This window comes from Columba livia, chromosome 24, assembly GCF_036013475.1.
Source record: "Columba livia isolate bColLiv1 breed racing homer chromosome 24, bColLiv1.pat.W.v2, whole genome shotgun sequence".
NCBI lineage: Eukaryota > Metazoa > Chordata > Aves > Columbiformes > Columbidae > Columba > Columba livia.
In genome coordinates, this window is record NC_088625.1 from 2,226,858 (window position 1) to 2,253,905 (window position 27,048).

At 50.1% G+C, this 27,048-nt stretch overlaps 5 protein-coding genes and 1 long non-coding RNA gene across 8 annotated transcripts in view; 3 read left to right on the top strand and 3 right to left on the bottom strand.

Moving 5' to 3' along the window:
• Positions 1-618, bottom strand: part of ALG9 (ALG9 alpha-1,2-mannosyltransferase) — a 58,083-nt gene extending 57,465 nt beyond the window's left edge. The window contains exons 1-2 of one of the 3 annotated variants that reach the window (XM_065040318.1): positions 511-618; positions 177-377 (exon numbers count right to left, since the gene is read on the bottom strand). The gene's annotated coding sequence lies outside the window, so the exon portion shown is untranslated. Of the gene's footprint in view, positions 1-176; positions 379-510 lie in introns of those variants that run through there. The other 2 variants (XM_065040317.1, XM_065040319.1) reach the window with 2 other exon arrangements.
• Positions 619-1,171: 553 nt separating this feature from the next.
• FDXACB1 (ferredoxin-fold anticodon binding domain containing 1) lies at positions 1,172-5,065 on the bottom strand. The gene is made up of 5 exons (XM_021285182.2): positions 4,771-5,065; positions 4,102-4,258; positions 3,759-3,962; positions 3,268-3,426; positions 1,172-2,565 (listed from the first exon to the last, which is right to left on the bottom strand). The coding sequence occupies exons 1-5, from the start codon at positions 4,937-4,939 to the stop codon at positions 1,377-1,379; spliced, it is 1,878 nt and encodes a 625-aa protein (XP_021140857.2). The 5' UTR covers positions 4,940-5,065; the 3' UTR covers positions 1,172-1,376.
• Positions 4,483-6,489, top strand: LOC135576289 (uncharacterized). Its single transcript, XR_010467894.1, has 3 exons — positions 4,483-4,608; positions 5,730-5,959; positions 6,192-6,489. It is a non-coding gene; the product is annotated as an uncharacterized LOC135576289 (long non-coding RNA).
• Positions 6,490-7,600: 1,111 nt separating this feature from the next.
• Positions 7,601-11,197, bottom strand: CRYAB (crystallin alpha B). Its single transcript, XM_021285292.2, has 3 exons — positions 10,779-11,197; positions 9,071-9,193; positions 7,601-7,930 (listed from the first exon to the last, which is right to left on the bottom strand). The coding sequence occupies exons 1-3, from the start codon at positions 10,974-10,976 to the stop codon at positions 7,727-7,729; spliced, it is 525 nt and encodes a 174-aa protein (XP_021140967.1). The 5' UTR covers positions 10,977-11,197; the 3' UTR covers positions 7,601-7,726.
• Positions 11,198-12,655: 1,458 nt separating this feature from the next.
• Positions 12,656-14,806, top strand: HSPB2 (heat shock protein family B (small) member 2). Its single transcript, XM_005500745.3, has 2 exons — positions 12,656-13,076; positions 13,926-14,806. Exons 1-2 carry the CDS (start codon positions 12,683-12,685, stop codon positions 14,375-14,377), a joined length of 846 nt encoding a protein of 281 aa, XP_005500802.2. The 5' UTR covers positions 12,656-12,682; the 3' UTR covers positions 14,378-14,806.
• Positions 14,807-18,499: 3,693 nt separating this feature from the next.
• Positions 18,500-26,922, top strand: C24H11orf52 (chromosome 24 C11orf52 homolog). Its single transcript, XM_005500746.3, has 4 exons — positions 18,500-18,664; positions 22,847-22,887; positions 23,635-23,681; positions 24,030-26,922. The coding sequence occupies exons 1-4, from the start codon at positions 18,633-18,635 to the stop codon at positions 24,264-24,266; spliced, it is 357 nt and encodes a 118-aa protein (XP_005500803.1). The 5' UTR covers positions 18,500-18,632; the 3' UTR covers positions 24,267-26,922.
• Positions 26,923-27,048: the final 126 nt, after the last annotated feature.

Consider the following 27,048-nt stretch of genomic DNA (forward strand, 5'->3'; position numbering starts at 1 on the left):
CTCATTGTAATAAGAACCGCCTTCTCGGGGACGGGTTATGAATATGTATAGGCGTTCCTAAAACTTTCATGAACATGTAACACTTTACTGTATTTAATCAAGCTCACAACTGCTGTAAAAACACACACATCTTGGGCGGAGCTACCCCCTGTGTGTCCGGCGTTGTAAATACATACCTTCTTTACAGTCTCAAGGGTTGTTAAGTCATTTCCTGAACCGCTGGGAAAAGGGCAGCGAGAGGAGCTCTTTGGGACAGAGAGGAGGAACATGGTCATCCGGAGGCTGAGGTCCAGCGGCCGCCGCTCCTCCTCTCCCTCGCTCTTGCCTCGCGGTTCCTTCCGCACACCATGGATGATGCTTTTCTCCTCCACCAGCAGCTGCTGCGAACGCAGGAGGATGCGGTCAGGACCGAGAAGGCACCGGGACGGCCCCTGGAGGGAGCTCCCGTCAGCATCGCCCCGGCCGCCCTCCGCCCCCCCCGGAAAAACCTCGCCAATCGGCTTTTCTCACCGAATCGGTGCTCCCGGGTGCCTCTGCGGAGTTCCTGCGGCACCCTGAGCTGCACCCCACTTCTGGGGCGCTTACCCCACACAAGCTGGCAGCTTAAGCACTGTCAAGAGCTCGGGGCACTTTCTGCCCTGGAGGCAGGTGAATCGGCCGCGGTGGATGGTGACTTCGGCAAGGGCACGGCTGCAGGGGGTTCCCACGGCTGCAGGGGGTTCCCACGGCTCTGCTGGGTTCCCACGGCTCCGACAGCACATGGCATAGAGCCTGTTTGCAACTGACCAGATGGGTCAGTTTCTGACCGACCCTTCTTCGGCTCCACCAGACTCTTGCACTTACTACTAGGAGGTTTTGATTTCATTTCCAAAATAGTCTGCTGGTGCATGCAGCTGGGACGCCACCAGCTGCCCCCGGCACCAGCAGCCCAGCGCACACTATCCTACCGTAGGGCCTGAGCACCTGCACAGGGAGTTTTCAGTGCTTAAACTGCACACAACCCCCTGGAAACAGCAAGGTCCTCCCTCTTTCAGCATATTCATTGTAGTCACTACCAGTACAAGGCCCTGGGCAAACACAAGCAAGAGTAGGAAGAGTGAATTGGCATCAGTAAGGAGACCCAAGTCCAGTCTCATGGGGCCCTAACAAAGAAAGGCTCCACTTCTTAAAGTGAGGTTTCATTACACACACACTTGGTCTTCATTAACAGGAATTTCCACATTTGGAATGTGCGCAGGTACTTGAAGTCCACACCACCTTTGTAAGAGGCACTGCACTAACACACAGTGTGAGGCCCAACAAGATGTAGGCAACGTTTTCTAGATTGGCAACAAGGGCAAATGCTGCTCAAGCACCTGAAACCAACACACGATGCTCTACCGAAGAGTCACACGCAAGCGTTGCTCTATTTCCTTCCGAAAAAGCAGCTGCATCTCTGCCGCCTCCTGATGGCTCAGCGCCTTGTCACAGGACTGAAAGGTCAGCCTGTAGCAGAGGCTCTTCCGTCCAGTCTCTGCGTGCTGGAAACTGTCAATTAACTGGATGGATATGACCGTTTCACCTGACACCTGCCTAGCAATGGTGTGAAAAGCGATTTCATCAAATTGCTCCCCATCAGGAACCCAAAAGCTGACATCATGCACATAGGAAGGTGGATAGAGAGAAAAATTCTTGAAAAGTCTTAACTCTCCTCTAGGAAATTGACGGAGGAACCGTGTGTCTGATGTCCAGAGCATTCGCCAGTCAGGTATTGCACAGATCAACATGGCGAGGAGGTCAAGATTCAGTGAAGCGAAGACAACAACCAGCTCACCACTCACTAGTTCATAAGGAGCTGTCCTTATAGTTCCCACCCAGGAACCCTTCTCACAGGAGCCTGGGATACCCCTCTCCATACAGATGAAGCATTGAATTTTACTAAGCTGCGATTCAAAAGCAGCAAAGTCATCCAGCTCAGTTGTCTCAAAACTCATTGCTTCCTGCAGATTGATGTTCGGTTTAAAGCTGGAAACAGTCTTGTGAAGAGAATGTATGCTGGTTTCAATGTTATTCACCAACATCTGGATACAGCTGTTCTCTGTACCCCTGTTAACTGCACATACAAAAACCATCTCGTGAAAAACAGGCATGGAGTGAGGAGTGATGAGACACTTCCTGAAAACTGGACCACAAAGAACATGAAGTGTTCCTGGAAGAAAAGCTCTTGTATGTATTACTGCCTGAGCATAAGGTAGAAGGGAAGGTCTAAGATAATACTGTTGTGAACTGTGGCAGCCCTCTCGTACGCTCACCCAGCCATTCTTATCTGTACCCCCGCAAAAATCAACATGGGAAAATAAAACCGCATTTGCCAGTTCATTAGACATTTCTTCAGTCCTTGGAGTCTTCTCTGGGCTCAGAGTGACCCAAAAGATATTTGAGTGACAAACCCCATCGAGGTGACCCTGGTGGAGCAGAGGAAGGCAGTGGTCAGTGTTTCGTAATGGAAAGGCTTGGCTGAGCTCCGCAGTGAGCCTCTCCTTTACTGTCCGCACTGGATGACACGAGTTTAGTTCTAGGAAACCCCTGTGAAAAATAAAAGTACAAATTACAGACACTACTAAACAGGCTTCCTTGAAACGCCTTCCTGTGATCATAACGTGAGTGCAGCAATTTACCTAAAACTATCTCAGATATTAAGCCAGTTTCTAGTAACTATCTGAACAAGGCAAGTCTTTCATCAAGGGTGTTCCAATGGCTATAACATTTTCAGTGGTGTTTATTGCAATCAAGAATTAACTGCACATTCGCTGGTAAAAAAGGAATGGGACTTAACAGTCAGCATCACCATTTCCACTCAGCACAGGCATCACCAGACTAAAGAAATGAACCAAATTGTGCTGGCTATGGGTTGTCTCCAAAGTATGCAGCAGTTCACCTAAGAGGTTAACGTTTTTTAGCCCAGCTAGCCTTAGTATTGTGGTATTAGCAAACATGTTGGCTCCCAAATTTCTTCCACGGTATCATAAAACAGATTGAAGTTTTCATCTTTATTTGTGCATTTAAGTAAACAGCAGCTTGGTCTCAACCATAAGGATTCATTTTGTTCTGGTTTTAAGTAGGGCATAACCACAAGCCAACGTGAAGCAGAAACGGAACAAGACATTCTATAAAGGGGAAAGGAGGGAAAGTGAAACAATTCCTTTCTGTTTGATACATATGCTGGTCATTCCCACTGCGAGCAGGAGCGTGTGTTACTGCCAAACAGAAACTAATTATAAAACTTACCTATCAATTTTATCCACGAGTACTTGCGGTACTTGGAAATAAACTTTCCGGCTCTCCAGTTGTGTCTCGCAGGTCACGGGTTTGGGAGGCAGAAGCGGCGTGCTCCGTGTGAAAATGTGGTTTAGAGCACCCTCCACACGGAAAGACTTATCTTGGCTCCTGACAGTACAGAAAGGCAGAGCAAAGTCATTGGTTGTTTCCTATATTTAATGTGTCATGAGTAAGCATTACACAGACAACTCTGCAACACTGACACACCTCTTGTTGAGTCCCAGGTTTCGTTACAAGGAGACAAAAATGCAACACTACCGTATTTTTACTTTGGCAAGATGCCCACATTTTAATCTTGGCTAAGATTAAAAGGACCACAGGTATTTTAAGGTAAGTTAAAGGGAGTTCCTCTCTCCAACAAACAACTAAACAAACATACTCGTGCTAAGCATTATAAGAGCACAAATATCAACTTTTCGGTTTTGCCACATGATGGTTACCTGTAGCCTGTACATTTATATCCTGGGATAGTCTCTGCTTTAAAAGGATGAATGTTACTCAGGATAAACCCAGCTCCTGCTGCCACAGCCACTATTTGCCAGCTGTTGTGCCATTCCCTCCTTGGTTGATCAGCAGGTGTCCCCCCCTGTCCATTGCAAAGGGCCACGTGGATCTCTCCCTCCTCTGTCAGCATCTCTGCGGAGCTGAAAGGAAAGCCAGGCAACAAGAGAAAACCCGCTAGCACACACAGAAATGTTATAGTGCCAGAAAAGCCGCCGTGGTATGGCTGAAAACCGGTATCACAGCAGCCAACTGGCACAGAACTGCTTCTGGTTCACTCACCTATGGAAAAAATGGGCAAGAAGGTCTCTGTTCTTCACGACTCCAGACTTCCTCCCACAGTGAGGGAAGTTGAAATAGATACGATCAAATCCTCTTTTCTCTGGTGAAAAGTAGTCTGTCATCTTGGTGCAGTCCACAGAAAACACAACTTCAGCTCCTTCAAAAGTAAATGCAAAGCAAGACTCTGATGCTCACCATTACAGAACATTTTAAAGAAAGGTAGCAATTCAAGTCCTTTAGTCCACTTTAAGCATATCAGACCAGCAGCTGCCCAGCATCTTCCCACTCACATGCATCAGGAAAACCTGAAAACCCAGACTCCCTTTGCTCTCTTGCGGAGACTTCTGCTAACCGGCTACTTGTTTCAGTTCTATTTCAATCTGGTTAGACTTTAGGTATTTGATTTATCTTCCTGGACGCTTCTAATTCCTTCTGATACGCCTGGAGCAGCGAAAGCGACTGGACAGCTCCCCCGGAGGACCCGCAGCACCGCGTCCCCGATTTAAGGCAGGCATGCGGCTCCAGAGCGTCGCTCGGACCGCCACAGCGAATGGCCGAGCGTTAGCGACGCCGTTTTCCCCTCCGTCCCGGCCTCCTACGTGGTTTTGCCCGGGGGTCCCCACTACCACCCTCCCTCCCCGCCGGCCGAGCCCCGCCGCGCCGCCGCACCTCTCTCCCGCAGCCGCCGGATGCTCTGCGCGGCTCGGCCCCGCCGCGACACCTCCTCTTCGCTCTCGTAGCAAGTAGCCACGACGTGTGTCCCCCCGGCTTCGCACAGGGCGGCCGCGAAGGAGAAGTTGCCCTCCCCGAGCAGCAGGACGCGGCGCGGCGGCTCCATGTCGCCAGCCAGCCCGGAGCCGGCGCTGCCTCATGACGTCCCTGCCGGCCAGCGGGGCCGCCGCTTCGTTCATCGCCTCTTGGTGGCGTCGAGACGCGTCCCCCCCAGTGGGAACCGCTTCTCCCCGTTCCCCTGCGGGCCTCCCCAGGGCTTTGTCGGCAGCCGCTGCCCCTCACGCAGCTTCTGCCCAGGGCCCAAGGAGCCGCCGGCGCCCCTGGCGAGGCCGGGAGCTGTAATTTCAAGTTACGGCTTTAGAGATGCTGGCGGTTCTGTTTGTGTGCCCTCAGCTGCTGCACGGGGCAAGGAGAGTGTTTCGGGAGTCACATGGGTAACGACAGCGAAATGCTTAAAATTGGCAAAGGCAAGCTCCAACAGAGACCCGCAGTTTATGTGGGCTGGTCCTGGTTCATGCATTAAGTCCCTGTGAACTTAAGTAAATTACTTCATCTCTTTCAATGGGTGGGTAAGTTACTCTGGTATTCAGAGTACTCTCAGGTATTCAGTATTTGAAGCTGAGAAATGCAGTATAATGGTTCAGAAAGACAGATACCTACCACCCCCTGAGCCTCAACCCGTCCTACCCCTTCCTCCTCCTCCTCCCCAAACCCCTCCAAAAGAAGCTTTTTGGCATCAACAAGGAACACAGTTCTTCTCTGATGCCCTCTGTCACAAGGAGTATAGGAGTTCCCTCTCAAGTCACCAGGGGGGTGGAAGGGACAACATTCCATGTCATGTCACCCACTGTTGAGATCCAAGCTGATCCTAGGGAGTTGTTGATTTCTATTGCCAGATCACATCCAAGATGTGTTTGTACAACTCGCGCCATGGCTCCTAATGCATGCTGCTGGCTGTGGGGAACCATGGATGGACTGGGACAGCACTTCGAAGTTCTCCCGGTATGGCTGGAGGTGCACCGCCAATGAAAACGGCTTCTGAACGACATTTGTGCTTAGACACAACAGAATTGTTTTCTGTCATTTCCTCACTGTTGAGTTGTGCTCCTGCGCCACCACAGAACAGGTATTTCGAGTCATTCAGGCAATGGTATTTGCATTTCAAGTATTCTTGTCTAGCTAACCTCACCATGTTTGTCCCCAAGGAGCTTTCACTCAAAATTCCCATTTCTTGCTCCTGAGTTTGAGCCTAACAAAACATTACTCTATAGAAAAGATTTCCCTCAGTTGCACTTTCTGGATATATTCTTACTATTTTGCACTTCCTCCAGGTTTTTTGTGTGTGTTTATTCTTTTAGGATTTGACCAAGAACCTCATTGGTTTCCAGGCCACCACGCTGAGCTGCACCCTCCTTTGTTCAACCTGCTCAGCCCAGCTACACAATAGACTACAGGCCTCCCTATGGCAGCATTTGCTTGTGTCCAACACTCAGAGGGGAACGAGAAGGATACAGGAAAAGCAACAGGGATGGAAAGAATCTGCAGACCATGCCTTCAGAAAAACAGGAGGCCTGTCTGCTAGCAGAGCTACGAGGATGTTCTTCAAGCAAAAAGATCTGTCACATATTAAAGCCAAACGTAGTGTCATGTGAAAAACTTTCTTCCTGTTTTGTATGCTGTATTGTTTGTAACCTGGGTGTGTATCTGTCATTTGCTCTGTGTGTAGAGATGACTGCAAGTCACCAGTCACCCTGTGCCTTGTCAGTCAAGCCCAACTAACACTTTAACTGGAAGAGCTTATTAGAACCAGCTAATAGGAAACACTAGACCCTGGCAATTAGGTGGGATTTGGGTATTCATAAATGACCCCACATCACTGAGTGCTCATTTTTCCCTCTTAAAGCCAAGGAAGCAGGATGCCCTCTCTGTTCATTTTAAATTTAAACTGATCCCTTCTAATATAACCTCTGTCTTAGCAGGTACAAGGAACACAGAAAACAGGTCAGGTCACAACTGACCCTGATGATCAGTGCGACAGGTCTGTGGCATTCTGTCCTTTTTGGAGATGAACTTTAGAAATTCAATTCCAGTAACAGAGACTTTCCTTTATACTCCTTGCCCTTTGAAGAGAGGTGCTAAGCAGACAACGACTCAGTAGTGTTTTGTACCACTCAGCATTAGCATAAATCAGATTAATACCATAGACATCAGACCTTGTTCATTATTTTAAGGGCACTGACAACGCAGTTTCAAAGTGATGCAATTTGCACTGTGGGAGCAGGTTGTTTTCCTCCTCTCTGGATATATCTGTTTACTGCAGCTATGCAGTTTTCATCTGCAACTGCTCTGAATTTGTTGCAGCACTCAGATGCTTCTCCATAACACGAGTCATTCTAGATATTTGATATATGGTTGTCTTCCAATACTTTGTTATCTAATACCCACACTTCGAATGGGTTTTGATTGTCGTGAAGTTGTTTTACCAGTCCAGTATCTGCTAGAGAAATGTTTCTGTTGCTTGTGAAACACACTGAAATCCTCTGGCAACACTGAAGGAAAAGGCTCATGCAATTAGATGATTGTAAAACATTAAAGTACACGAAGTGAAACTAGCAAAGTGTTTCTAAACACCAAGACAAGCTCTCCGGACACACCTGCCCCTCAAGCCAGGACAATGCCAGGTATGTCTCCCTGCACAGCCACCTGACACAGCTTTCTTGACCCAGCAATCCCCTTGCCCTCAGCACTCAATTAAAAAGATACAAACTGCTTATTCATGGTTTATTTGTTAGTAAACTTACTCAGCATAAATAATAAGAGTAGCCATTCAGTATAGCTGGCATCTGATGAAAAGTGCTCTTGAATGGCTCCTCGGGTGACTCGAAACAGCAGCCTACTTCCTTTGGGCTCCCGCAATGGCAGGCTTCTCTTCACGGGTGATGGGGATAGTACGCTCAGGGACATCGCTTTGTTTCCTTGGTGCGCTCACAGTCAGGACACCATCCAGAGAGAGCGATGAGGTTATGGTCAGTGGGTCCACGTCGTCTGGAATCCTGTATTTCCTGTTGAACTCCCTGGCAATGAAGCCGTGCTCGTCCTTCAAAAGGAGAAGAGAAGGAACAGCCCTGATTAGAAATGTTCTCTGAGTTCCAGCTAAACCATGGACCCATTGCATAAATTCTGAGATGAGAAAGCTCCAGCTCTCAAAGGGAAACTTCTCAGAAAGTTAAAAGGGTTTTTATTATGACATGGCCCAAAAGCCAAGAGTGGCTGAAGTGAGACACCACCCCACCAGGTGCCTGCGGGGACAATGCTTAGAGGAGGATTTCTATTCCGGCTCTTGTGCCACACAAAGACTGGCACAGGTGCAGTGGTTCCTAAGATGAAGCAGTTAGACCTACATGCAGTGCCCACCATACCTGTTCCTGAGGGTCGCCAGGGTTCTAGTAATACACAGCTTTCTAGTGAGCTCATCTCTGCTGTAGCGCTTGATTGTTTTCTTAGCCCCAAAAATGTTCAGAAGCTACGTGGGGATCAGGCTCCCACCAGCTACAGGCAGTGCTGTATTTCCTGACTGACAGACCCCAGAAGCAATTGGAGATGACAATTCTAGTGCCATAGCTACTTTATTGTGCATATTTGTTTCCTTCTGGCACGAAGACAGGGATGTGGGGTGGGAGGGAGAGAGATGGGGACTGGCAAACCCTGTTGCATCCAGCTTTAGGCATGGCTTTTGACCCCTGTCTGCCCAATTGCCACATAGGTCTCCAGAGCCAGCAAGCAGTGGGATGACTAACAGCAGAACATAGCTTTTAAGGATTACAAACTGATAGATGGGCCTTTTTCAGGAAGAGGTAGCCTCGTGGTAAATAGAACAGGGCAACGCACTGATTCATTACATGGTTTAATTATTACAGCTTGTTGATAGCTTATTGAATGTCTCCATGCATTCTTGGCCTCTTCAAAGAAAGAGGGAGGCCCAGAAATGCCCATTTCAAAGATGATTTTCCAGTTCAGTTCACAGTTCATGTAACATCAGCAATAAATCTCCACCCTGTCACTGCCCAGTCTGGGGTCAGCTGGGGAGGTTGCACAGAGTATCTTCCATTAGGATTGGTTGATTAAAAACATTACAAGTATTTGAGATGAGCATAGGAGAGGGTTGTTTTGCAGTCTCCTTGTATAACCATAGGTGAGGAAGTTCACACTATCAGTCGCACAGTTAAAGCAGAAGTACCTGGCGCTCCTCGTGTTTCCCGTGAATTTCTATCATGTCCCCAAGCACCTTCACATTTAGTTCCTCGGGGGAGAAATGCTTCACATCAAGATTTACAGAAAATTTGTCCTTATCCAGTCGCATCTGCAAAATAAAGAGGTGACTTCAGAAAAAAAGCAGGTGAGGACTTCAGCTCTAAAAGGCTCTCAGAATACAGCAAGACTGAAGCTGTAGCTACACAAGCACTGTCTGACCTTCATTCAAGCCTGTGATTCTCATCTGGGTGGCTTTGTCCCTTGCTAGCCCATTGCGTTAATGCTCATCAGTATAGTATCTAAAATGTTAATGTTTTCCCTTGGTCACAGGGGATAAATGTTTTCCCTGGGAGTGATGAAGAGCTTCTCTTAATCTGAATGCGTCAAAACTGCCTCTTTAGTTGGCGTATAGATTTCACATCCAATTCTTTTCACAGATTTCCAGTTTCTGTGACTGGATTTTGCAGTTTTTCAAGCCAAAGAAATCCGGACTGTCCAGCTGAGTGCAGCTCATCTGCAGGTTTGCAGCCTTTCCCCTGCGTTGTCGTTCTTTGTTAAATAGTGTGTCAGTGGTGAGCAATACTGCCTCACCGCTCACCTCTGTTATCTGAGCAACAAGACTTCTGCCGAAACTCTGACTCACCTGCTGCTAATCTCACCTCCTTCCCTTCCGTTTCGCACTCTATCACCGCTAACAGATGCTGCTTTTTACGGCTTCCTGAGGTTGAATTTGCACTTTCTGCTTGTCTTGGACACTTTACGACACTTTGCTGTATGAGCTGGGTGTCTTCCTCCCTGCAGCATTCATGGTCAGGGATCATGCGAGCCTCCTGCAGCTTTGCTTTGGGATGTGGAGGCGGCCTCTGTGCCAGCTCTGGTTTCCACTGTTTGACCTGCAAGTCCAAGTGCTTCCTTCTTCTAGACTATTTGTGGAGATTTCTCCACTGAGATAGACATTGTTATCTGTGGTTCTCATCATGGCTGCTACCGTGGGCAGCCAGACACAGGTCAGTAAATCAAGGGAAACACTATGCAAAGATTAAAAAAACACTTTCCTCTCACCCTTTGGCTTAGAATAACTCTATAAGTTACTTGTACATAAGGCAGCTGAATCACAGAACAGGCAAGGTTGTTTGAACTGCGTACCTCTTGGCTCAGCCCCTGAAGCAAGCATATGGCTGCTTCATGATCCTTTGGGTCCTGTGTCTTACTAAAAACACCGCTCTTCTCAGCAGTGATTCTTTAGAATAGGCCCCCCTTTCCTCAGCAACCATGAGCTCCCATGCTGCCTGACATGGGGAGCCCACTAGCCCTGCCCATTACCCCTGGGCTGTTTGTTTCTCAGGAGACAGTGGGATGGAAAGTTTTGCTCAGCAGAAGGGGAAATTAGGTCTCCTCCTTTCTTCCATCAGCTCTTACGGTCATTTGCCGCAAGTCAGCTCAGTTTGCCTCTATTCCAAACACTATGTCAATACTTGCTCTCAGTCGCAAGTGATTAGCACAGTATGCATGCAGAGGTTCTTGCCCAATGCAGAGGAGCAGAGGCGCAAGCACGGCATCCTTTTCCCCAGCCTTTTCCTAATAGCCACCTATAAGCAGCTTCCAAGCTCTCAGCTCTCATGGGTGTCCAGCTCCAGCCCCATCACAAGATGTGCACACAGCAATAACAAAGAGCATTAAGAAGGGAAAATTACCTCGGAGAGTCCTGCCTCTAGCCAACTGGGCATCCGAAGAATGGGGGATCTCATCAGGAAGGGACTGAAGCTTGGGGAAGCGGGGAGCAGCTCTGACTCCTGCAGGTGTTCTCCAAAAATCTGGTCAAAGATACGACTCGGTGCCAACCAAGACAACAGGGGTCTGCGGATCAGGGGGTTGTGAATGGTGATATCCATTGGAGTGCGCTGGAGGAGCCTGGCAAACAACTGTGCTGCAGTGCTGTGCCGGGAGCAGGGGACAGATTTATACCCATGCAGCTGGCTTGGCCTTCCCCCCCCAACCCCCCCAGGCCTCTTGAACAGTGGTGTCAGGGATTTTATTGTCCCGCTCCTGGGCTGGTCCCTTCAGCGGTGCCCAGTAGCTGTCTGGGGGATTTGAACACGGTGCTGAGGAGGAGGGGGAAGGGGAGAAGAAGAAAAGGAGCCTAATGGGGCAGCAAGAAGCCAAACTGCCCAGCTGCCCGCCCCGCTCCCCACGTGCTGTTTATCTGCAGAGTCCCAGGCAAGCTTGGCGGATGTTCCCAGCTGCTCTGGATGCCAGCGGGATCAATGCAGCTCTATCTTGGGCTCGCAGGGAAAATGACAAGGGGCCATTGTTCCCGTTGCCAGCACTGAGACTTCAGCTCCCCACACTACCCACCAATATAGGAAGAGCTCTGCCCCTGCTTAAGGCAAAGGAAGCCACAGGCCTGCTTTAGTCAGGGGGCAGGAGACATCCCAGGAGGTCTTTGATGAGATACCCATGGCAGTGTGGCTCTTTGCAGCCCAGAAAGCCCCCACTGCCTTAGCGCACGTCCATGGGTGTGTGAATGGAGGATGGCTTTCTTCACAGTGCTCCAGCCCAACACTGCTCATCTTTTGCCCGCTATAGAAGCCACTTTGCTGGAGAGAGCAGAAGAGCTCAACACTATGACCTCAGAGTACTCCAGAGGGCTGTGAGCACAGATAAACCAGGCACGGCAGCTGTCTCCACGGTGCCGCACTCCGACGCCTTCTCAGAGATGCGAGCTACCTCTGTCTGCCTGCAGTAAACTGCTTTCCTATAATTATGCTCCTAATATGTCTTAATTCACATATTTATTTTCATTCCTGCCTCGCCTGTGAATCTAAATCATGGGAATGGGTTCAGCCTAGCAACTGTCCTTAAATGGCCAGGCCTAGTGTCCGCCTCTGAGAGCTCCCAATTTAAATAAAATTACTAGCTCAGAAGCACACCATTCCTACTGCCAACCACACCAGTCCTTTGCAAAAGGGTCCGATCCTCTTCCTCTCAGGTTGCCTGCAAGAACAGAGAGCAGAATTTGCCCTGTGCAACGGCGCAGGCTGTAAATACCTTCTCCAGTTCCCCATTACATCAACAGCAGTGCACCTGCTCTCTCATACTGCATGGGCATGGAAGCAAGGAATTCTCTGGTTTCAGAGTACAAGGAGCTTAATGGGGAACTATTCTTCCCCTGCCATACCCCCTCCCCAGTTCAATAAAACTGCATCTATGCCAGCTTCAGATCCCTGGTGGGCTCATGATCTCAGGCACAAGCATTTCTCTGGGTCTTATTACACTATGCCAAAGCCCTGGCCAGGGAAAAGTCTGGACAGCCAGGCTGCAGCGGCATAGTTTGGGATGTGGAGGGGTCAGTAGTGGAATCTGGATCCTGTCTAGCCCTCCTTAACTGCCTGCAGTATTTCACCACTCACAGGAACAAAAGCCTTGTCTGCTCAGCTTCTGGGAAAATCAAGCTCCGTCATGTAGGGCACAGGAGGGGCTGATTTGTGTCCTGAGCTCACAGTGGGTGATGCATGTGGCGGTGACTAAAGAGCCTGGGGTCTGCCCTGCTTTCTCGGACATCAGCCCCCCTCAGCTCACCTCTGTGCCTCCCCTGGACATGGATGCCCATTTGCCTCCTGCGCCCCTTGCTCGAGGAGGAGATCTCTGGGAGGCAGTGTGGGATTTTCCCGAGGCTTTCCTGACTGCAGGCAGCGCCTGTGCTCCCCGCTGGAACGCAGCGAGAAGCTTTCCTCGTCACCCTGGCGAGGCATCCTGGGGCCTGTGTGCATGGCTATTTTGGTCCATCTTTTTATCACACACTCCTCCCTGTGGAATTCACCCAATTAAAACCTTGCAATCTGCAGCCTTCACTCTCAGAGGCAGTGAGTGCTTGGAAGGTCCCCTTTCCAGACACACCATGGCTGCTCGGACTGTCCCCCACGCCTACCCCATGAGTTCGGAATATGAGTTTGCCAATCCTAGCAAGATTTACGACCAGAACTTTGGAGAAGGTAAGACAGGAGATGGGATCCCCCCCGGCACCTGTCTCTCCTTTGGTGAAGGTGGGCTGGTAGAGTCCCCCTGGGGAGTCTGAGCTCCAGTGCAGGTTATGGAAGCTGGAGAAAAAGAATTCTGAGCATAAGAACCCAGGTCAAATCAGGAGGGAATATCCAGGGTCTCTCTTTTCAGGTCCACTTCCTCCATCCATGCCTTCTGCTGTCTCTCCCTCATGCCCCCAGTGGTCTGGCATTCATGGATATGCTGTGCAAGCATGGAGCAAAATGCTCCAAAGTTGGGGGGGGGGGGGGGTGGTGAGGGGGAAGTTTTTGCAGCCGGGGCTGTGGAGAAAAGCTGAGCTGGGGTGTTCAGCACAAAGCCGGGCAGTAGCTGGCAGAGGGGAAGGAATGTGGGCAGCAGCAGAACCATTCAGCACCAGCACAACAGCGTGAAAGGCAAAAAGCTCCAAGGAAAGCCCCCTGGACAATGGCACACAAAAGGCCTTTAGTTCTTCAGGGCAGTTTCTTCGCCATCAGCATTTTCTGTGCCCATCCCTGGCTGTGGGCTTTGCACTGCAGAGCACCCAGTGCACTTGCCGGTTCCTCGCTGTCCACCTACCATGTGAAAGCTGGGTGCCAGCCCTTGGCTTGCTGGCAGCTGCTGCTGGGTGGCACCTGATTCTGGGTGTGTTTTACAGACACAAAGGTAGGAACCGCAAGAGACCCCATCCATACTGTGCTGATGTGGTGGCAAAACCAAAGTGTTTGCCAGGCTCCATCTTCCTCCTGTCACCAAACCCCCTACCACCCTTCTCCAGCTCCTTCCCTGTAAACCCCACACTCCTCACTGAGTCTCATTTTCAGGTGTGTCCCCATGTGAAATTTTAGCCCCTGCCCTGTACCATGGCTACTACATCAGGCCTCGGATCAATAAGCAGCTGGATCGAGGCATCTCTGAGATCAACCTCAACGAGCACAAATTCCAGGTGTTCCTGGATGTGTGTCACTTCCTACCAGATGAGCTCACTGTCCGCACCGTAGACAACTTGCTGGAGGTGATGGGACAGCACCCACAGAAGGCTGACCGCCACGGCTTCATCTCCCGAGAGTTCACCAGGACCTACATCCTCCCGCTGGATGTCGACCCCTTGCTGGTGAGAGCCACATTGTCCCATGATGGCATCTTAAGCATTGTGGCTCCCCGGACGGGGAAGGAGGTGAAGGCCAGAGTCAATGAGGTGAAGATAACCCAACAGGAGCAGCCAGTGGGGAAAGAAGAGCAGCTTGAAGAAGGAAAAGGGAAGGAAGAGTCCTAAAGGTCCTAGATCTGGGTTTGCACTGGGAAGGGAGGGGGAACAGGGATGGGGAATCTGTGGTACCAGACCCCTATTTCTCACCATCAGTGTTTAGTGGCGCTGGGAGGCATCCATATATATGCCAGACTTCTGCTTGTTAAGACTGATGACTGGAAAAAGGGACTTGGAATTGAAAAAAGAGGGTGCTCTTCTCTCACCTCAAATGGCAAGGGTCACTTTTACCCCAAACTGTGAGGCTGTGTTGCAGTGGACTGTAAAACAGCTGCTGTTCTCTAGCCCAGAAGGGTACTGGGAAGAGGGAAGACGTTATCCCAGTGCCTCGCTTCTGAGTTGGCATCTGACTTGCGTGGAGGTAGAAGGTACTTGTTGGTCTGTAAAAGTACCTGCAGCTCTCAGGAGGAAAAAGGAATAAATCTGCCTCTGATCTTCTCTTGTTTGCCTTGGATTCATGTTGCTTCTGGCCAAACCATTCTGTAGCAGGAAGGATGGACAGTGCCTTAGCTGCTCCAGATGTGGGAAACAGAGCAGCAGAGTTCACACTGAGCTCATCTGTGGAAATGGCATCGGTGGGGACCTGGAGGGACTCTGTCCATGGGGCAGCCAGGACTGTCACCTCTGTGACTGGCTGTCCTGGCTCAGGTGCAGCTGGAGCTGCTTGTGCTGTGGGAAGCCCACAGAGATCAGGGGTCTCGAGGAGAAAAGATGTAAAGTGGTGGGCTCTTGGAGGCTCCCTGTGCATCTCCAGACCCACAGCTGGAGTTAGCCCAAGTGAAAAAATGCCAGGCAATGGTCTCTGCTTGATTCCGCCCTCCAGTTTATGGGACATAGGCTTGTTCACACACAGACCTTTTCATCCCTTGTGAGGGGAGTGAGCTCTAAAATGCTGAAGGGAAAGGCTCTGATCAGTTCCCAAGGGCCCCGCTGGCATCCTGGTGCTCTCTGTAGAGTCACAGAGGGGATGAATTCGACCCCCCTTGCAGACATCATGATGCTACCAGCTACATGAGAAATGTCTCTGTAGTCTTGTGATGCTGGGTGAGGGATCGTGTGTGCTGCTGTCGGTGGCAGCTGCTGCTGCCTTGGATGGCCCTGAGGGCTCAGCAGGTGCCAGCTGCAATCCTTGTCTAGTCAGAGCCAATTAAAGCAGCCAAAATGCTGTGTCACTGGCCAAATATGGGGGCCCTGGCATGCCTTAGTGCAGCCCTCCCACAGAGGGGAGAGGAGGTTTCAAGGTCCACATGGATGGAGCTTCTCCCTCTCTGTGCTGGGATGTGACCTGCAGGTTTCTGCATCCCACCTCCACGAGTACATAGGGTCGGAAATGCCCTGCTCGGGAGCCTGTCCCATGCAGCACAGCTCCTCAGCTGCTGAAACACTGGTATAAGACTGCTCTTTCAACCTAGCCAGGCAAAGTGGGATCCAGACCAGAGTGAACGACTGTGCAGCTATTTTCTGCTTCTCAGGGCCTCTGCCAGCAGTGAGGATCAGAGTCAAATTAAGAGCAGCCCTGCCTGCCAGCCTCATGAGAGCAAGCGGGAGGACAGCTAAGCCTCCATCACCCTCCCCATGCAGATCAGATACCCACACTCGCAGTCTGTACTGCTGGGAGATGCCACGACTCATGAAGTAGGACCAGACAAGCTGCTGTTAGTAAGTATTTCAGACACTGTCAAAATAAAAACCACCTTTACAATAGGCTTTGTCTAAGTCATTAAGAATCATTCCAGAGACAATCCTAAGCTAGTGAAACTCAACCACCTGAAGCAGCTGTCATAAAAGGATACCTCCAACTCACAGCCACTTCAGAACAGCAACCATGAAAGTCTTTTCTTTTTCTCTGATGTGGCATATTCTGTGCTGGTAAGAAGGACTGATGGTCCCCTCACTCACTGCAGGCCTCTTGTCACTGGAATAAACATTTTCGCTGGACTGGGGATAGGGAGGATGTCCAACATATGACCTGCAAGCTGGGCAAAGAGTGCCGGGCTGGAGGAGTGCACATGCACACACAGTGCAGACATGGCATGCTGGAGCCTGAAATACCATCTGGCCCTGTTGGGACTCTGCAACACAGGGTCTTTGGATTGCCGAAACGCTGGGGACTGAAAACAGCACGTGGCCAGTGCTGGGAGTGCACGGGGAGTTGATTCTAATGTAAAAGTTCCCAAAACAGTTCAGACCTCTCTCTCCTTTGTTGTTATAGACAATGCCAGCTTGTTGTGTGCCTGTACCACACCTGTCACAGTGTGGCCCCATTCACTTGGCGTCTGAGGTACCTTGACTCTATTGCAATAGAAATTCACGGCATTAGTAGTCATTACACAGTTCTGTTCCCCCCACTTTGCCTTTTATTAGCCCTGTCTTTGCTCTCCAATGAGTTCATTCTCTGTTTCTGGGCACTTGCAGGCTCATCCTATGCCAGTTGAACAGCTTGTTACCCAGACGATATCCCTGAGTGCATGAAGACAACTGCCCCGAGCAGTGATGCAGGGAGCGGGGCTGGCACTGCCTGGTGTCAGCGACCGGGTTGTTCTTCTGCACCCTGGCAGGCTTTTCACAAAATAGCCTGATGGGTTTGCTGAGCAGGAGTGCTGGAAGCCATGCTCTCTTTCATCCCTGCAGACACAGACTAAGGAGGGAATGCAGAGTGGCAGCCAAATGCTCTCAAGCTCTGCCAATGTTTTTGATGCCTTTCTGTTTCTCTGGTGGAGCTCAAACCAGCAGCTCCAGTATTTGTGGAAGGGACCGATGGGAACAGGCTCCTAGACTTTTGGGTTTTTTTTTCCTCCACAAAGCAACAAAGCCCAAGTTATCCCAGAAATCAAAACAGACACTGTCTCACTAAATCAACAGTGTCTGTGGCAAACCCAGAGACACACGCTCTGCCGCTTCCCAAGCAGCAAAGGCTCCTGAGACCACCTGGTCTTTGCAGGGCTCTGAGAAAACGGTCCTGTTGAGACCAGGACTGAATCCCGTCTGCCTGCATAAATCCAAACCTAAATTGTCCCCAGGGTGCTATGGTGCAGGCTGTGCTGTGCAATTTCACATGCTTAGGAACAGTTTTGGAGCAGGACTCAGGCTCTTCAGGCCACTGTGTATCTCATCCAGGATCCAGCTGTGCCCCTTGGTCCTTCCAAAGCAGAACCCTTCTCCTCTTGCCACGTCTGGACAAGTGCAAGCCTTGATCTGCACTTGAACAGATGATAAATGATGCTGTGAGCCTGGCTGAGAGCATGCATACAGCTGGACTGGGGGACTAGGGCTGGCCAGAAGGGTGAATTAAAACCTACGCACTTATCAGCACATCCCATGAGGCATTCAGGCCTGCACAAAACCAGGGCTGGTTGCCAAATCAAAGCTGTGGAGTACAGTTTCTGCTTGAGGACTACATTAACATGGTATCTTTTAGTATTGAGCATCAGCTATCTCATGGCTGCCAGAGATCAGCTGCCTGTCTTTCAGCCCAGGAATGACCAGCCACAGTCTAAAGGCTCTCAACAGGGGTAGAGAAGTAAAACATGCTTTAACGTTCCTGTTTGAAACACAGCCTAAGAGCTGTTTTGCAGATCCTTATTGATGCGAAGTCCCTTGGGGGATTCTGTCATTCTCAAAAATACAAATCTGTACACTTTCATCTAGGTAGCTTTAAAAAAAATGGTTTCCCAATAATGTCCCCAAAGTTGTCTATGCCTTTCTGCCTGCAGCAGAAGCAGCAACGCTGGAGCTCAGCTGAGAGTAGACCTGCAAGACTGCTCTCAGCTTTGCTGGGGCATCACCTCCCTTGCCATGCATTTTTCTGACATCCTGCTTGAGATGCAACGGTCAACAGCAGGAACAGCGCTGAAAGCTCCCACCATGGTGTTCCTCCTGTTGTTCCTCCTCCATCCTCTTCTGCATCACTACCGGCATTGGCAGGATGGCACTGGTGGGAGAGAGATATAGCGGAGGGACATCCACTGCACAACTCAGAAAGCAGAATTTTAGCCCCAGGGCTGAGGCCTGGAGGCAGGCTGCTGCTTTGCCCTCTCCTCCCCGGGTAGCAAGAGATGAGCATAAGCCTTGGGGGCACAGAGAGCCCAAGGCAAGCCTTCCGGTAGATGGCACGCACGGGCCTAGCAAAGCGTCACCGCAGCGATGGAGAGAAATCTGACACTGCCAGACACTCCCTTGGAATAGCCAGGGGCTGAGCAGGAACCAGGAAATACAAGCTCTCCCTGTCCAGAAAACACTTCTGCTTCATGGAGGAAGAAGCGACATGGGCAATCGCTGCAGCTGCGGGCGACCATGGTGAGTACGGCATCCCCCAGGTGCGGGAATGGTAGATAAAGCTCTGGGCAGTCTCAGCGCAAGTTTGGGCGGACTTTGCGAGCTTTGCTTCCTTGGGCTGGGTTTGCCAGGGCTCCCACCTGTCCCTCAGCCCTGCCCCTTGCCAGCTCACACGGAAACTGAGCGCTAGTGAGTAGGGACGTTGGGTCACTGCTGTGCAAGTGCCAGGGTGGTGGTGGGAGGCTGGGGCAGCCCCGCTCTGCTGAAGACATGGTAGGGGGAGGCACTAGGGCTTTGTTGCTCCTATCTCTCAGCCCAGACGGGCTGTGGCACCTCCTGGGACTGGCAGCTTGGATGCCACAGCCATGCCAGCAGCTGAGAATAGCTCAGTTCTCAGAAAGATCTACCCAAAATCCCTGTCCTTGCCCCGGTGGTCTCCAGCCAGGCAGACCCCATAAGGTGTCCCCTTGGCATGCTGCGGGGAGGGGTCCCAGGGCAGTGCTGGCATCAAGGGCCCATTCTCCTCTCAGCTCCTCCAGCCCCTCTCCCTGCCCATGGCTGTCTGGGCTTTATTTGCTCTTAGGAAATCCTGGCCACGGTTTTCAGATGATGTTGCTCTTTCTCCCTGAGAGGGAGGAAGGCAGTTTAATCCCCTCTGGCTCACGTTGTGCCCTGGGCCTCCTGCTTTTAGAAAAAGGGCAGAGTGGAGCACCATTCGGTGCCAAGTGGAAATACTTTCAGCTCTGAGAGCGCGACAAGCAGGAGAGCCATGAATATCAGATATAGCTCCAGGGACGTTCTCTCCAACACTGCATTTGTTAAAAGTATTATAAATTCACCAATGCTTTTTCAATAATTACAAGAGGCACAGCATCACCTAGTGGCTGGAGCACAGGAGGCTCTGGAGACCGAGGTCCTTCCAGTCCTGAGCTGGAGGGCAGAGGAATTTGGGATTTAGGAACAGGAGCTGCAGGTGAGAGGTGGAGTGCCGATTATTGACATGTCCCCCACCAAAGGCCCCGTTTTCTACTTCTACAGACTTGTTCCCCTGAGCAGGGCTGCAGCTGGCAGACACTGATGCTGTGTGGTAGGAAGAGCGATGCCACAGCACAGACTGGCACAGCCAGAGACTCCGGAGTGCAAAAAGCACCATTACAGTGTATGCCGTGGTGGCATTTTCAGGTCCGGACAGTTTCAGGCCAGGCACAAACTCTTCTGCCTCCAAAAGGAAGCATAAACCAGAATCTGGTGGTCATCCATCTATGCAGAGCCAAGCAGGAGAGCAGCATGGTGGCAGACTGGCTCCTTGGGGGCAATGTCCAATTCTGCTCCCACGAGGATACTGGACCAGGACTCCTGTGTCCCACATTATCTTCTTCTCATAGGCTGCATGGAAAGTAAGAAACTGGGATGGTATTTCTGCTGGTGCTGTCACTACGACCTTCTGGTAGATTCCTGCAGCAGAGGGTGAAGTTCTGGCCAAACACACAGTCCCTATAGAACTCCAGTGCAAACATCTGCCTTATAGACTGTGCAGTGAGGAGAAAGCAGAGCCCTCTCCCCAGGAGCATCATTCCCTGTCCTGCACATGGAAACACACAGACAAAGAAGGGCCTCAGGCTCCCAGGCTGTCCCTGTGTTGCAGGGGCTATTCAAACGGGCTCTGAGCAAGGAGACGGGAAGGCAAATGGGAACGTGCTGTTGGTAACATGGGCTTGAGAGACACCTACAAAGGACCCCAATCAAGAGCAGATTGGTGCACTGAAGCCCTACTGCAGAAATGTGCATGATTCGTAGCTTTACCTTGGTGAGAGAGGGAAAATAAATGGTACTTAATTTGAGTTTGGGTGTTTCCAGGCACCTCTACTGCTTTTATTTCTGGATATTTGCTCAGCACCACAGCAGTGTTAGCAAAGAACTGGGCTTCCTAATAAAGCTGAGACATACAAAAGGGCTCAGGGGAGGTGGCCACCCACCTTCTCCTGGATGGAAGTTCCTTATCATGATCACTGTTGAAGCATGGGCCCTAAGGGAGACAGAGCAAAGAGCAAGAGACTGGGGAGGTTCCTGAAGTTTTTAAAGAGGAGCTGTTACAGCAAATTTATTCACAGAAGAAAGTTACCGATGAAGGCAAGAGTGCCCTCAGGTCTGGGAACCTGTGCAAGTATGGCCCTGTGGAGAGCGTGCCCAGGTATTCCCATCACACAGGAGCTCCGGTGTGCATGGGCTGCGACGATGCCAAATTTCAGGACCCACTGTGAGGCAAACTTGTGTGGGGCAGAAATCAGATGCGCATTGCCATGGGGAAAGGGGAAGAAGCAACAGAGAAGCGGGGACATGCGTGCTGTCATGCAGAATACGATGTGCTTCTAGCAGGCTGTTAGTTACGACATGTTTGACCTGGTTTTGAGAAGAGGGGAGAGGTTTGCTCTGCTCTTGTTTCCCTTGCCACATCCGTTCTAATTACCGCAGATCTGAGGCTGGGAGATGCCGTCTCCTGCCTGGCTGTGATTAGCCTGCAGACAGCTACAAATAGCTTCAGCCTACACACTGGCTGCTAATGCACTCTCTGCAAAGGAAGGCAACAAAACAAGCAAGAGCAGCTTCCAGAAAAGAGGATGCTGATTTTCCTTCAGATGGTTCTATTTTAATTACATTGTACAATGTGCATGAGTACTGTAAAGAGACAAAGTGCTCTAGCATGCAAGCCTTGGCAAGGAGAGCCCTGGAGACCCTGCATGCTCATAGAGACAGCGGAGCTGCAAGAGACAAGTGAGAAACACTGCAAGACAAAGCAAGGCTGCTTTGAACCAGGCCCCTAAATCCAGGGGGCAGCCCCCCAGATTTTGCCTACCAAGGACTGGAGGGTCATTGGTGCTTCTCTGGGGCAGCACACAGCAGAGACACGAGAAGTGTTTGGTTGCTTTGCACAGGCGCTTGGCCACTCTGCCTTCCCCAAAGCTGCCTTTGGCCTCCCAGGTCTAGTTAATCATTACTGATCATTTCGAAGGTCTCCAAGTTCTTTGCCCGCATTCGTTCTTTTGTTGTTTTGCCATTAGAGTGCCAAAGGCATTAGTGTACACACTGCCCAGCTCACCCATGACTGAAACTGCAAAGGCAGAGCTCTGCATCAGCACTGCATCATTCCCACCTGTGGCAGGACTGTCTGCTAAAAGCACATGCTGTGGGACACATAATGCTTCTTGGGAACCACCTGGTAAATCTGTAGCCCCATTAAAAGTGCTAGCTGCCCACTTTTGGCTGCTGCCTGTGCTGCAGCAGAGACACAGACCTGTGTGTGCCCCTCAGCTGCACACTGCGTTGGTTGGTGGCCAGTACTGGACGGACATACAGACACTGGAGGAGCCGCCCAAGGGCTGGCACCTGCTCTCCTCTGCATGTGACACAACGAAAACGTTTCCTTTGTGCACCTGGCCAAGAATGTGACACGTCTCTGGCCTGCCAGACAGCCTGCGCTGCCCTGCCAGCACCAGCCTACAAGAGCTTAGCTCCTGGCTCTGTTGTTACAGCTGGAATGAACTGGCATCTGTTCACACCATGACTGGAACATTGCTGCGTTTGGCTTGCCTCTGGTCACACAGGTACAGCTGAGACGAGGATTTGGCTTGGCTTATATTAAGTGCATAGGTTGTTTGGTTTGGTTGTGTTTTAAGTGGAAAACTGAGGTCAGGAAAACTGTCTGAAACACTCCATTAGCACAAGGTCTGTGCAAAGCTGCCTCTTGTGCAAGGAGGCCAAGGCGCAGGGTATGGGGCCGTCAGAACATCTAGCCCTAAGAGAAGGGTTTCATGCCAATTGAGATCATGCTCTGTACGCTGCGTCTTTGATCATACAGCTGCAGAAATGTAGTTGGAAAACTACAGTGAAATCTACTCTCAGTCACTGATGCATATGCCTGTTGGACAGCCTGGCAGGGCTGAAGGGCAAGGAGACTTGCGGCTCCTGTAGGGTATGGTAGGTATGTCACAGAAGAAGGAATTGCATCCCTACATCTCCCCTATGGACCTTTTCCCTGCAAGAGTCACTCAGGTTCTGTCTTGACTCCATAGTTCTTCTCTAGACACATCTTGGGCCTCTCTCATTGCCCGCAGATGTGGTACCCTGGGGTGGTTCATTTGGGTTTGGACATCATGAGAGCAGAGGCTGGGGCTTCTCATGGCTGACACGTCTCTCTGATTTCAGGAAGTGTCCTTCGCCTTTCAAAAGAAAGAAAGAAAAACAAGGTAAGGATTTGCGAAAATGCTTTAGAGGACAAGAAGAGATGGAGTGACTGAGCCTCTGGTTAAATGACATTAGTCAGTGCTGACTGAACTGCATCTCTTCGTACCTAACCTTCCTCAAGAAGTTTGGTAGAAGCAAGAGGCATGTTTTCTTTAAAACTTAAAGTAAGGGGTGTGATGTGCCATGGGACTTGGCAAGAGGGAGGGAAGGGACTTCCGCAGTATTTTTTAAGTACCACGGTCTCATATCAAAACACATGTGCGTACTCTCAAGGGGCGCATTGCAGAAGCTGCACTGAACTCCTGTAAGAGCTGCAAACATCCATCTGACATCAGTTCCCCAGAATAAAGAGCATTCACTGAGCAGCCTGGTTGTGTTCTGCGGCCTTTGGGCTGTGCTGGGCAAAATGTTTGCCAGGCAGCAAAGGAAATAACAAAGTTAAAACTGGATCTGACTTCTCCAAGGGCTTGACAAGGAAGCTCTCTGTGCTGCGTTTGTCCTCCTAGGTTCTGCCAAGAACATTGCGGTCCACAGCATGTTGTCATCCTGGGAAACCTTATTTTTTCCAAAGAAACAAACCCAGGCTTTCTTCTTGGAGGCGGCCCTCGAGGCAGCATTAGGGTCCAGGGTGTCACGAGGAGGAAAATTGACTTGTGTCCAGTAGGGAGAGCCCATGGGCCAGATGCTGCGTTCAAAGGTGGAACAATGAACAGTTGTGTTAACCTGATCTGCTGGTGTTTCTTTTCCAGGAACTAATGTGAGACATGAGACTCAACAGCATCAGCCTGGCAGGAAGGTAAATAGAGTTGTTTTCCTAACTGTATATTGAGAAGACAGAGCTGACCACCACTTCCTAGGCTAGATGGGTTGGAAGGACATGGGGCAGCTTATTCAGAGCCATGAATCGTCTTGTCCCATACAGGCTGTAATGGCTGTGGGAACAATGTGCATTGCTGCACAGTGATGAGGGCCCATTTTTTTCCCCTAAAGAGCAGTGGAAGCAGGAGGATGAAACCTTCCCTGAGCCTGAGGTGTCAGAGGGCTGGATGGTGCTGGGGGCAGCGTGTGGCGTGTCTCTGCCTGGTCTGGGGAAGGCAGGTGTGGCAGCAGGGAGATGCCCTACCTGAGATCTTTCTTCCCAAAGGTTCCAACGTATGAAGACGTCCCAGAGTTTCCTGTCTACGCCACCGTGAGTAAACCCAAGAGTGTGAAGCAGGATGACAGCATTCATTACGCAGACATCCAAGTGTTCACCAAGGTCCGGGAGCGCTCTGCAGCAGAGGTGAAGAACTTACAAATGCAAAATGCCACAGAATATGCCACCCTCAACTTCCCCCGGCCCAGGCTGAAATATGACAGTAAGAATGGGACCCTGGTATAAAAGGCTTGAGGGTCCCCTCCTCCTTTAGCAGCAAAAGGACTTCACCAACTTAGAGATGCTGTAGATGCAAGCTAACCTCATGGACACATTAAGCCTCCCTGAGGAAGTGCGGAGAGGCTGTGTTTTCCACCTGCACTTCTCTTTGGAGGACACAGACGTATTTATTCTCACATGATGAGCAGTTTCCTGTCTGATTCTGCTGACAAAAAGCACCTCTTCCCCTTGGAAGAGTTGCCTCCGAAGCCGGCAACCCATCTCAGCACCGTGAGAAGACAGAGCTGCTCCTTGCCTGATGAAGGTTGAAACCACAGCCCCACTGAGAAAGTTCCTGCTGTGGCACAGGACCAGCTGAGTGCTGCTGTACGGATGGACTTGGGAACATGGCATCCAGGATTCAATACTGGGACAAGGGAGATGTGCCATGTGCAGAATGACGTGTGTGATACTGTGAAGAAATGGCATGAAACCTTCAACAGTATCCACTGCAATGCCTTCCTCCAGCACCTGCCACTGTAACTGCAGTCATGCACTATGTGCATCCCCTTTTCTCAAAGGGCACTGTTCCATAACACTAAAACCAAACCCAGAAATGCAGAATTAACTGAAGGGTATGGAACAATTTCTTTCACTGACGGGCGGTACAGATACGCATTCTCACCCCAACATGCACAGAAGTGAGCAGTGACCTCTTGGCTCTGCCTGGAGATCGAACAAGGAAAATTTGCAATTTAACTGCGAAACAGCCATTTAAAAGCCACTGCCTATATTTAGGGCAATTATCCAGTCTTTAGAGTACAGCAGCTGTCTGCATACTTGAGATACTGGGAATCAATCCTGGTTGACTTTAGAGAGGCCTTTGACTGCATTTTTTCTTATTTTGTACTGTCAGCCTTAGTTATAAAACCCAGCAATAGAAAGCACACACTGTGTGGTGTTTTCTGCTAACCCTCCCAGATACACCTTTGAGAATTTGTTCGTGGATTTAAAATAGTGTTAGTAATGCAGTACAGCAATTGTCCAAAGGGCTTCTGCCCCTGGGCTGAATCTGGCAGTCGCAGCATTGGCAGCTGAGCAGGGCTCCCAAGCAGTGTCTTCAGGCACTAAATCAATGCTTGGCACATTCTCTCCCTGCATAATGATCTGCACAGCTGAATGCAGATTGTGGGACAACCTGCTTATTGCCAGTGTTTAAAAATGGACAGCCTGGTACATTTTCTAAACATACACGTTTGCATATTATGGCTCAGCTAAATGTAAAAAGCATGAGGGAGTTCCTGCTCATTACAAAAATAAAGCTGGTATGGGCAGTGTTTGCTAAAATTGAAGTGTTTTGAGGACCAATCCTACAATTTGTATACCTTTTTGCCTGTGCTATCCAGTAGACCTCAGCACAGCTATTGTGAGGCCAGAGTAACATTCACAGAAGAAGGCCATTTTTTTAAATAATGGATACAGTATATTTTCCAACCTGAAAAGGGTTTTTTTGCCCATGCCATCCAGCTGCCCTCAGTGGGGTTATTGTGAGGTCTGCAGTAGAAGGCCCTTCATTTGTAGTGGGTGTAACATTATGTTATCTGAAGGGCTGGACCTTCTGAGTGCCAAGGATTCCTCTTTCCGCTCCTCCAAGTTCCTTTCTGTACTCCATGCCCAGCATGAAAACCTGTCCTTGGGACTGAGGGGGATTGAATGGGCAGAGGATTTATTGACCGGAGTGAGTCAGGGAGGCATGGGAGACTCCAGCACTCAGTCCTGCTGTCAGAGGGGCAGCCGGAGACATGGTTCATGCTGGAGAGCAGTTATGTCCCTCCTTGCACTGAATCACCGGTACAAGAACTAGAAAGGGACACTTCAGTTCTGGTCAAGCCCTCCGTGTTACAGGAAGACACTGGATCTTTTAGAAACATTATTAAATATGGATGATAGTTCAGGAGGTTTTCTAGAAGGAGTGCAGACTCCAACAGGTCATTTTTAAAAACAGTTTAAGTGGAAAAGCCTGTTATTGCAGAGGCATGCACAGTGCTACTGAAGTTTTTCCTCGGAAGTTTATCCATCAGGAGAGCTGGGGCCATGGACAGAAAGCTGCACAAACACGAGGGTCAAGCTCCTGGGCCCAGAGCTGTGTAAATTTGCACATCCATCGAGTTAAACCAGTTTTGCTGTGGACATAAGTAGAACTGTGTTCAGCTCAGAGGAACTTGCTTTCACGTGGTCACATCACTTGGTTCTGTTCATCTGTGGATGAGCCCTTTTGTATTCTGAAAGCATGGGAGCTACAACAGAAAACATCTCCTAATGAGTGTCTCGGAGTGGTAGTTTATCTCCTATTCCCTCAGGAGCTCCAGCTTCCATACTTGGTACTTGGTGTTGTTTCTGGAAGTACAGTGTATCTTAGAGATAATCAAATATTCTGCATAGCAACAGGAATAAAACAGTAATTTTGCCTGTTCACCAGGCCTTTAATACATAAAATGTGAAAGCCACATGTTCTGCAACAGGATTTTTCTGAAGAACTTGGTTTTGCACTGAATATTAAAAGCTTCTAACCGCGTATCTCGTGTGTTTCCCGAGGTTGTTACGTTTAGGTGTCAAATGAGTGTTAATGTATCAAATGTTTCTTGAACATTAAAGATGTAATTTTTTAGGTTTAATTAACAAATTCGCACTTTTTGGGACGGCCGTTGCCTGTTCGCTGCACAGGGGCTCTGGGGGAGCGCAGGACACCCCCCGGCGGGCGGGTTCCCGTGCCGCTGCTGCACATAAACGCGCTGGCGCTCAGCGCGGG

What these genes read in the sequence shown, in the direction of transcription:
- HSPB2 (XM_005500745.3), top strand. Translation starts at nt 12,683, where the DNA reads ATGGATGCCCATTTGCCTCCTGCGCCCCTTGCTCGAGGAGGAGATCTC. An exon ending in CGACCAGAACTTTGGAGAAG is followed by an intron (nt 13,077 to 13,925) that starts GTAAGACAGGAG and finishes TCTCATTTTCAG; the next exon opens with GTGTGTCCCCATGTGAAATT.
- FDXACB1 (XM_021285182.2), bottom strand. Translation starts at nt 4,939, where the DNA reads ATGGAGCCGCCGCGCCGCGTCCTGCTGCTCGGGGAGGGCAACTTCTCC. An exon ending in TATAAATGTACAGGCTACAG is followed by an intron (nt 3,427 to 3,758) that starts GTAACCATCATG and finishes CTGTACTGTCAG; the next exon opens with GAGCCAAGATAAGTCTTTCC. An exon ending in CTCGTGGATAAAATTGATAG is followed by an intron (nt 2,566 to 3,267) that starts GTAAGTTTTATA and finishes TATTTTTCACAG; the next exon opens with GGGTTTCCTAGAACTAAACT.
- CRYAB (XM_021285292.2), bottom strand. Translation starts at nt 10,976, where the DNA reads ATGGATATCACCATTCACAACCCCCTGATCCGCAGACCCCTGTTGTCT. An exon ending in TAGAGGCAGGACTCTCCGAG is followed by an intron (nt 9,194 to 10,778) that starts GTAATTTTCCCT and finishes TTTATTTTGCAG; the next exon opens with ATGCGACTGGATAAGGACAA. An exon ending in GGAAACACGAGGAGCGCCAG is followed by an intron (nt 7,931 to 9,070) that starts GTACTTCTGCTT and finishes CTCCTTTTGAAG; the next exon opens with GACGAGCACGGCTTCATTGC.
- C24H11orf52 (XM_005500746.3), top strand. Translation starts at nt 18,633, where the DNA reads ATGGGCAATCGCTGCAGCTGCGGGCGACCATG. An exon ending in TGCAGCTGCGGGCGACCATG is followed by an intron (nt 18,665 to 22,846) that starts GTGAGTACGGCA and finishes CTCTGATTTCAG; the next exon opens with GAAGTGTCCTTCGCCTTTCA. An exon ending in AGCATCAGCCTGGCAGGAAG is followed by an intron (nt 23,682 to 24,029) that starts GTAAATAGAGTT and finishes TTCTTCCCAAAG; the next exon opens with GTTCCAACGTATGAAGACGT.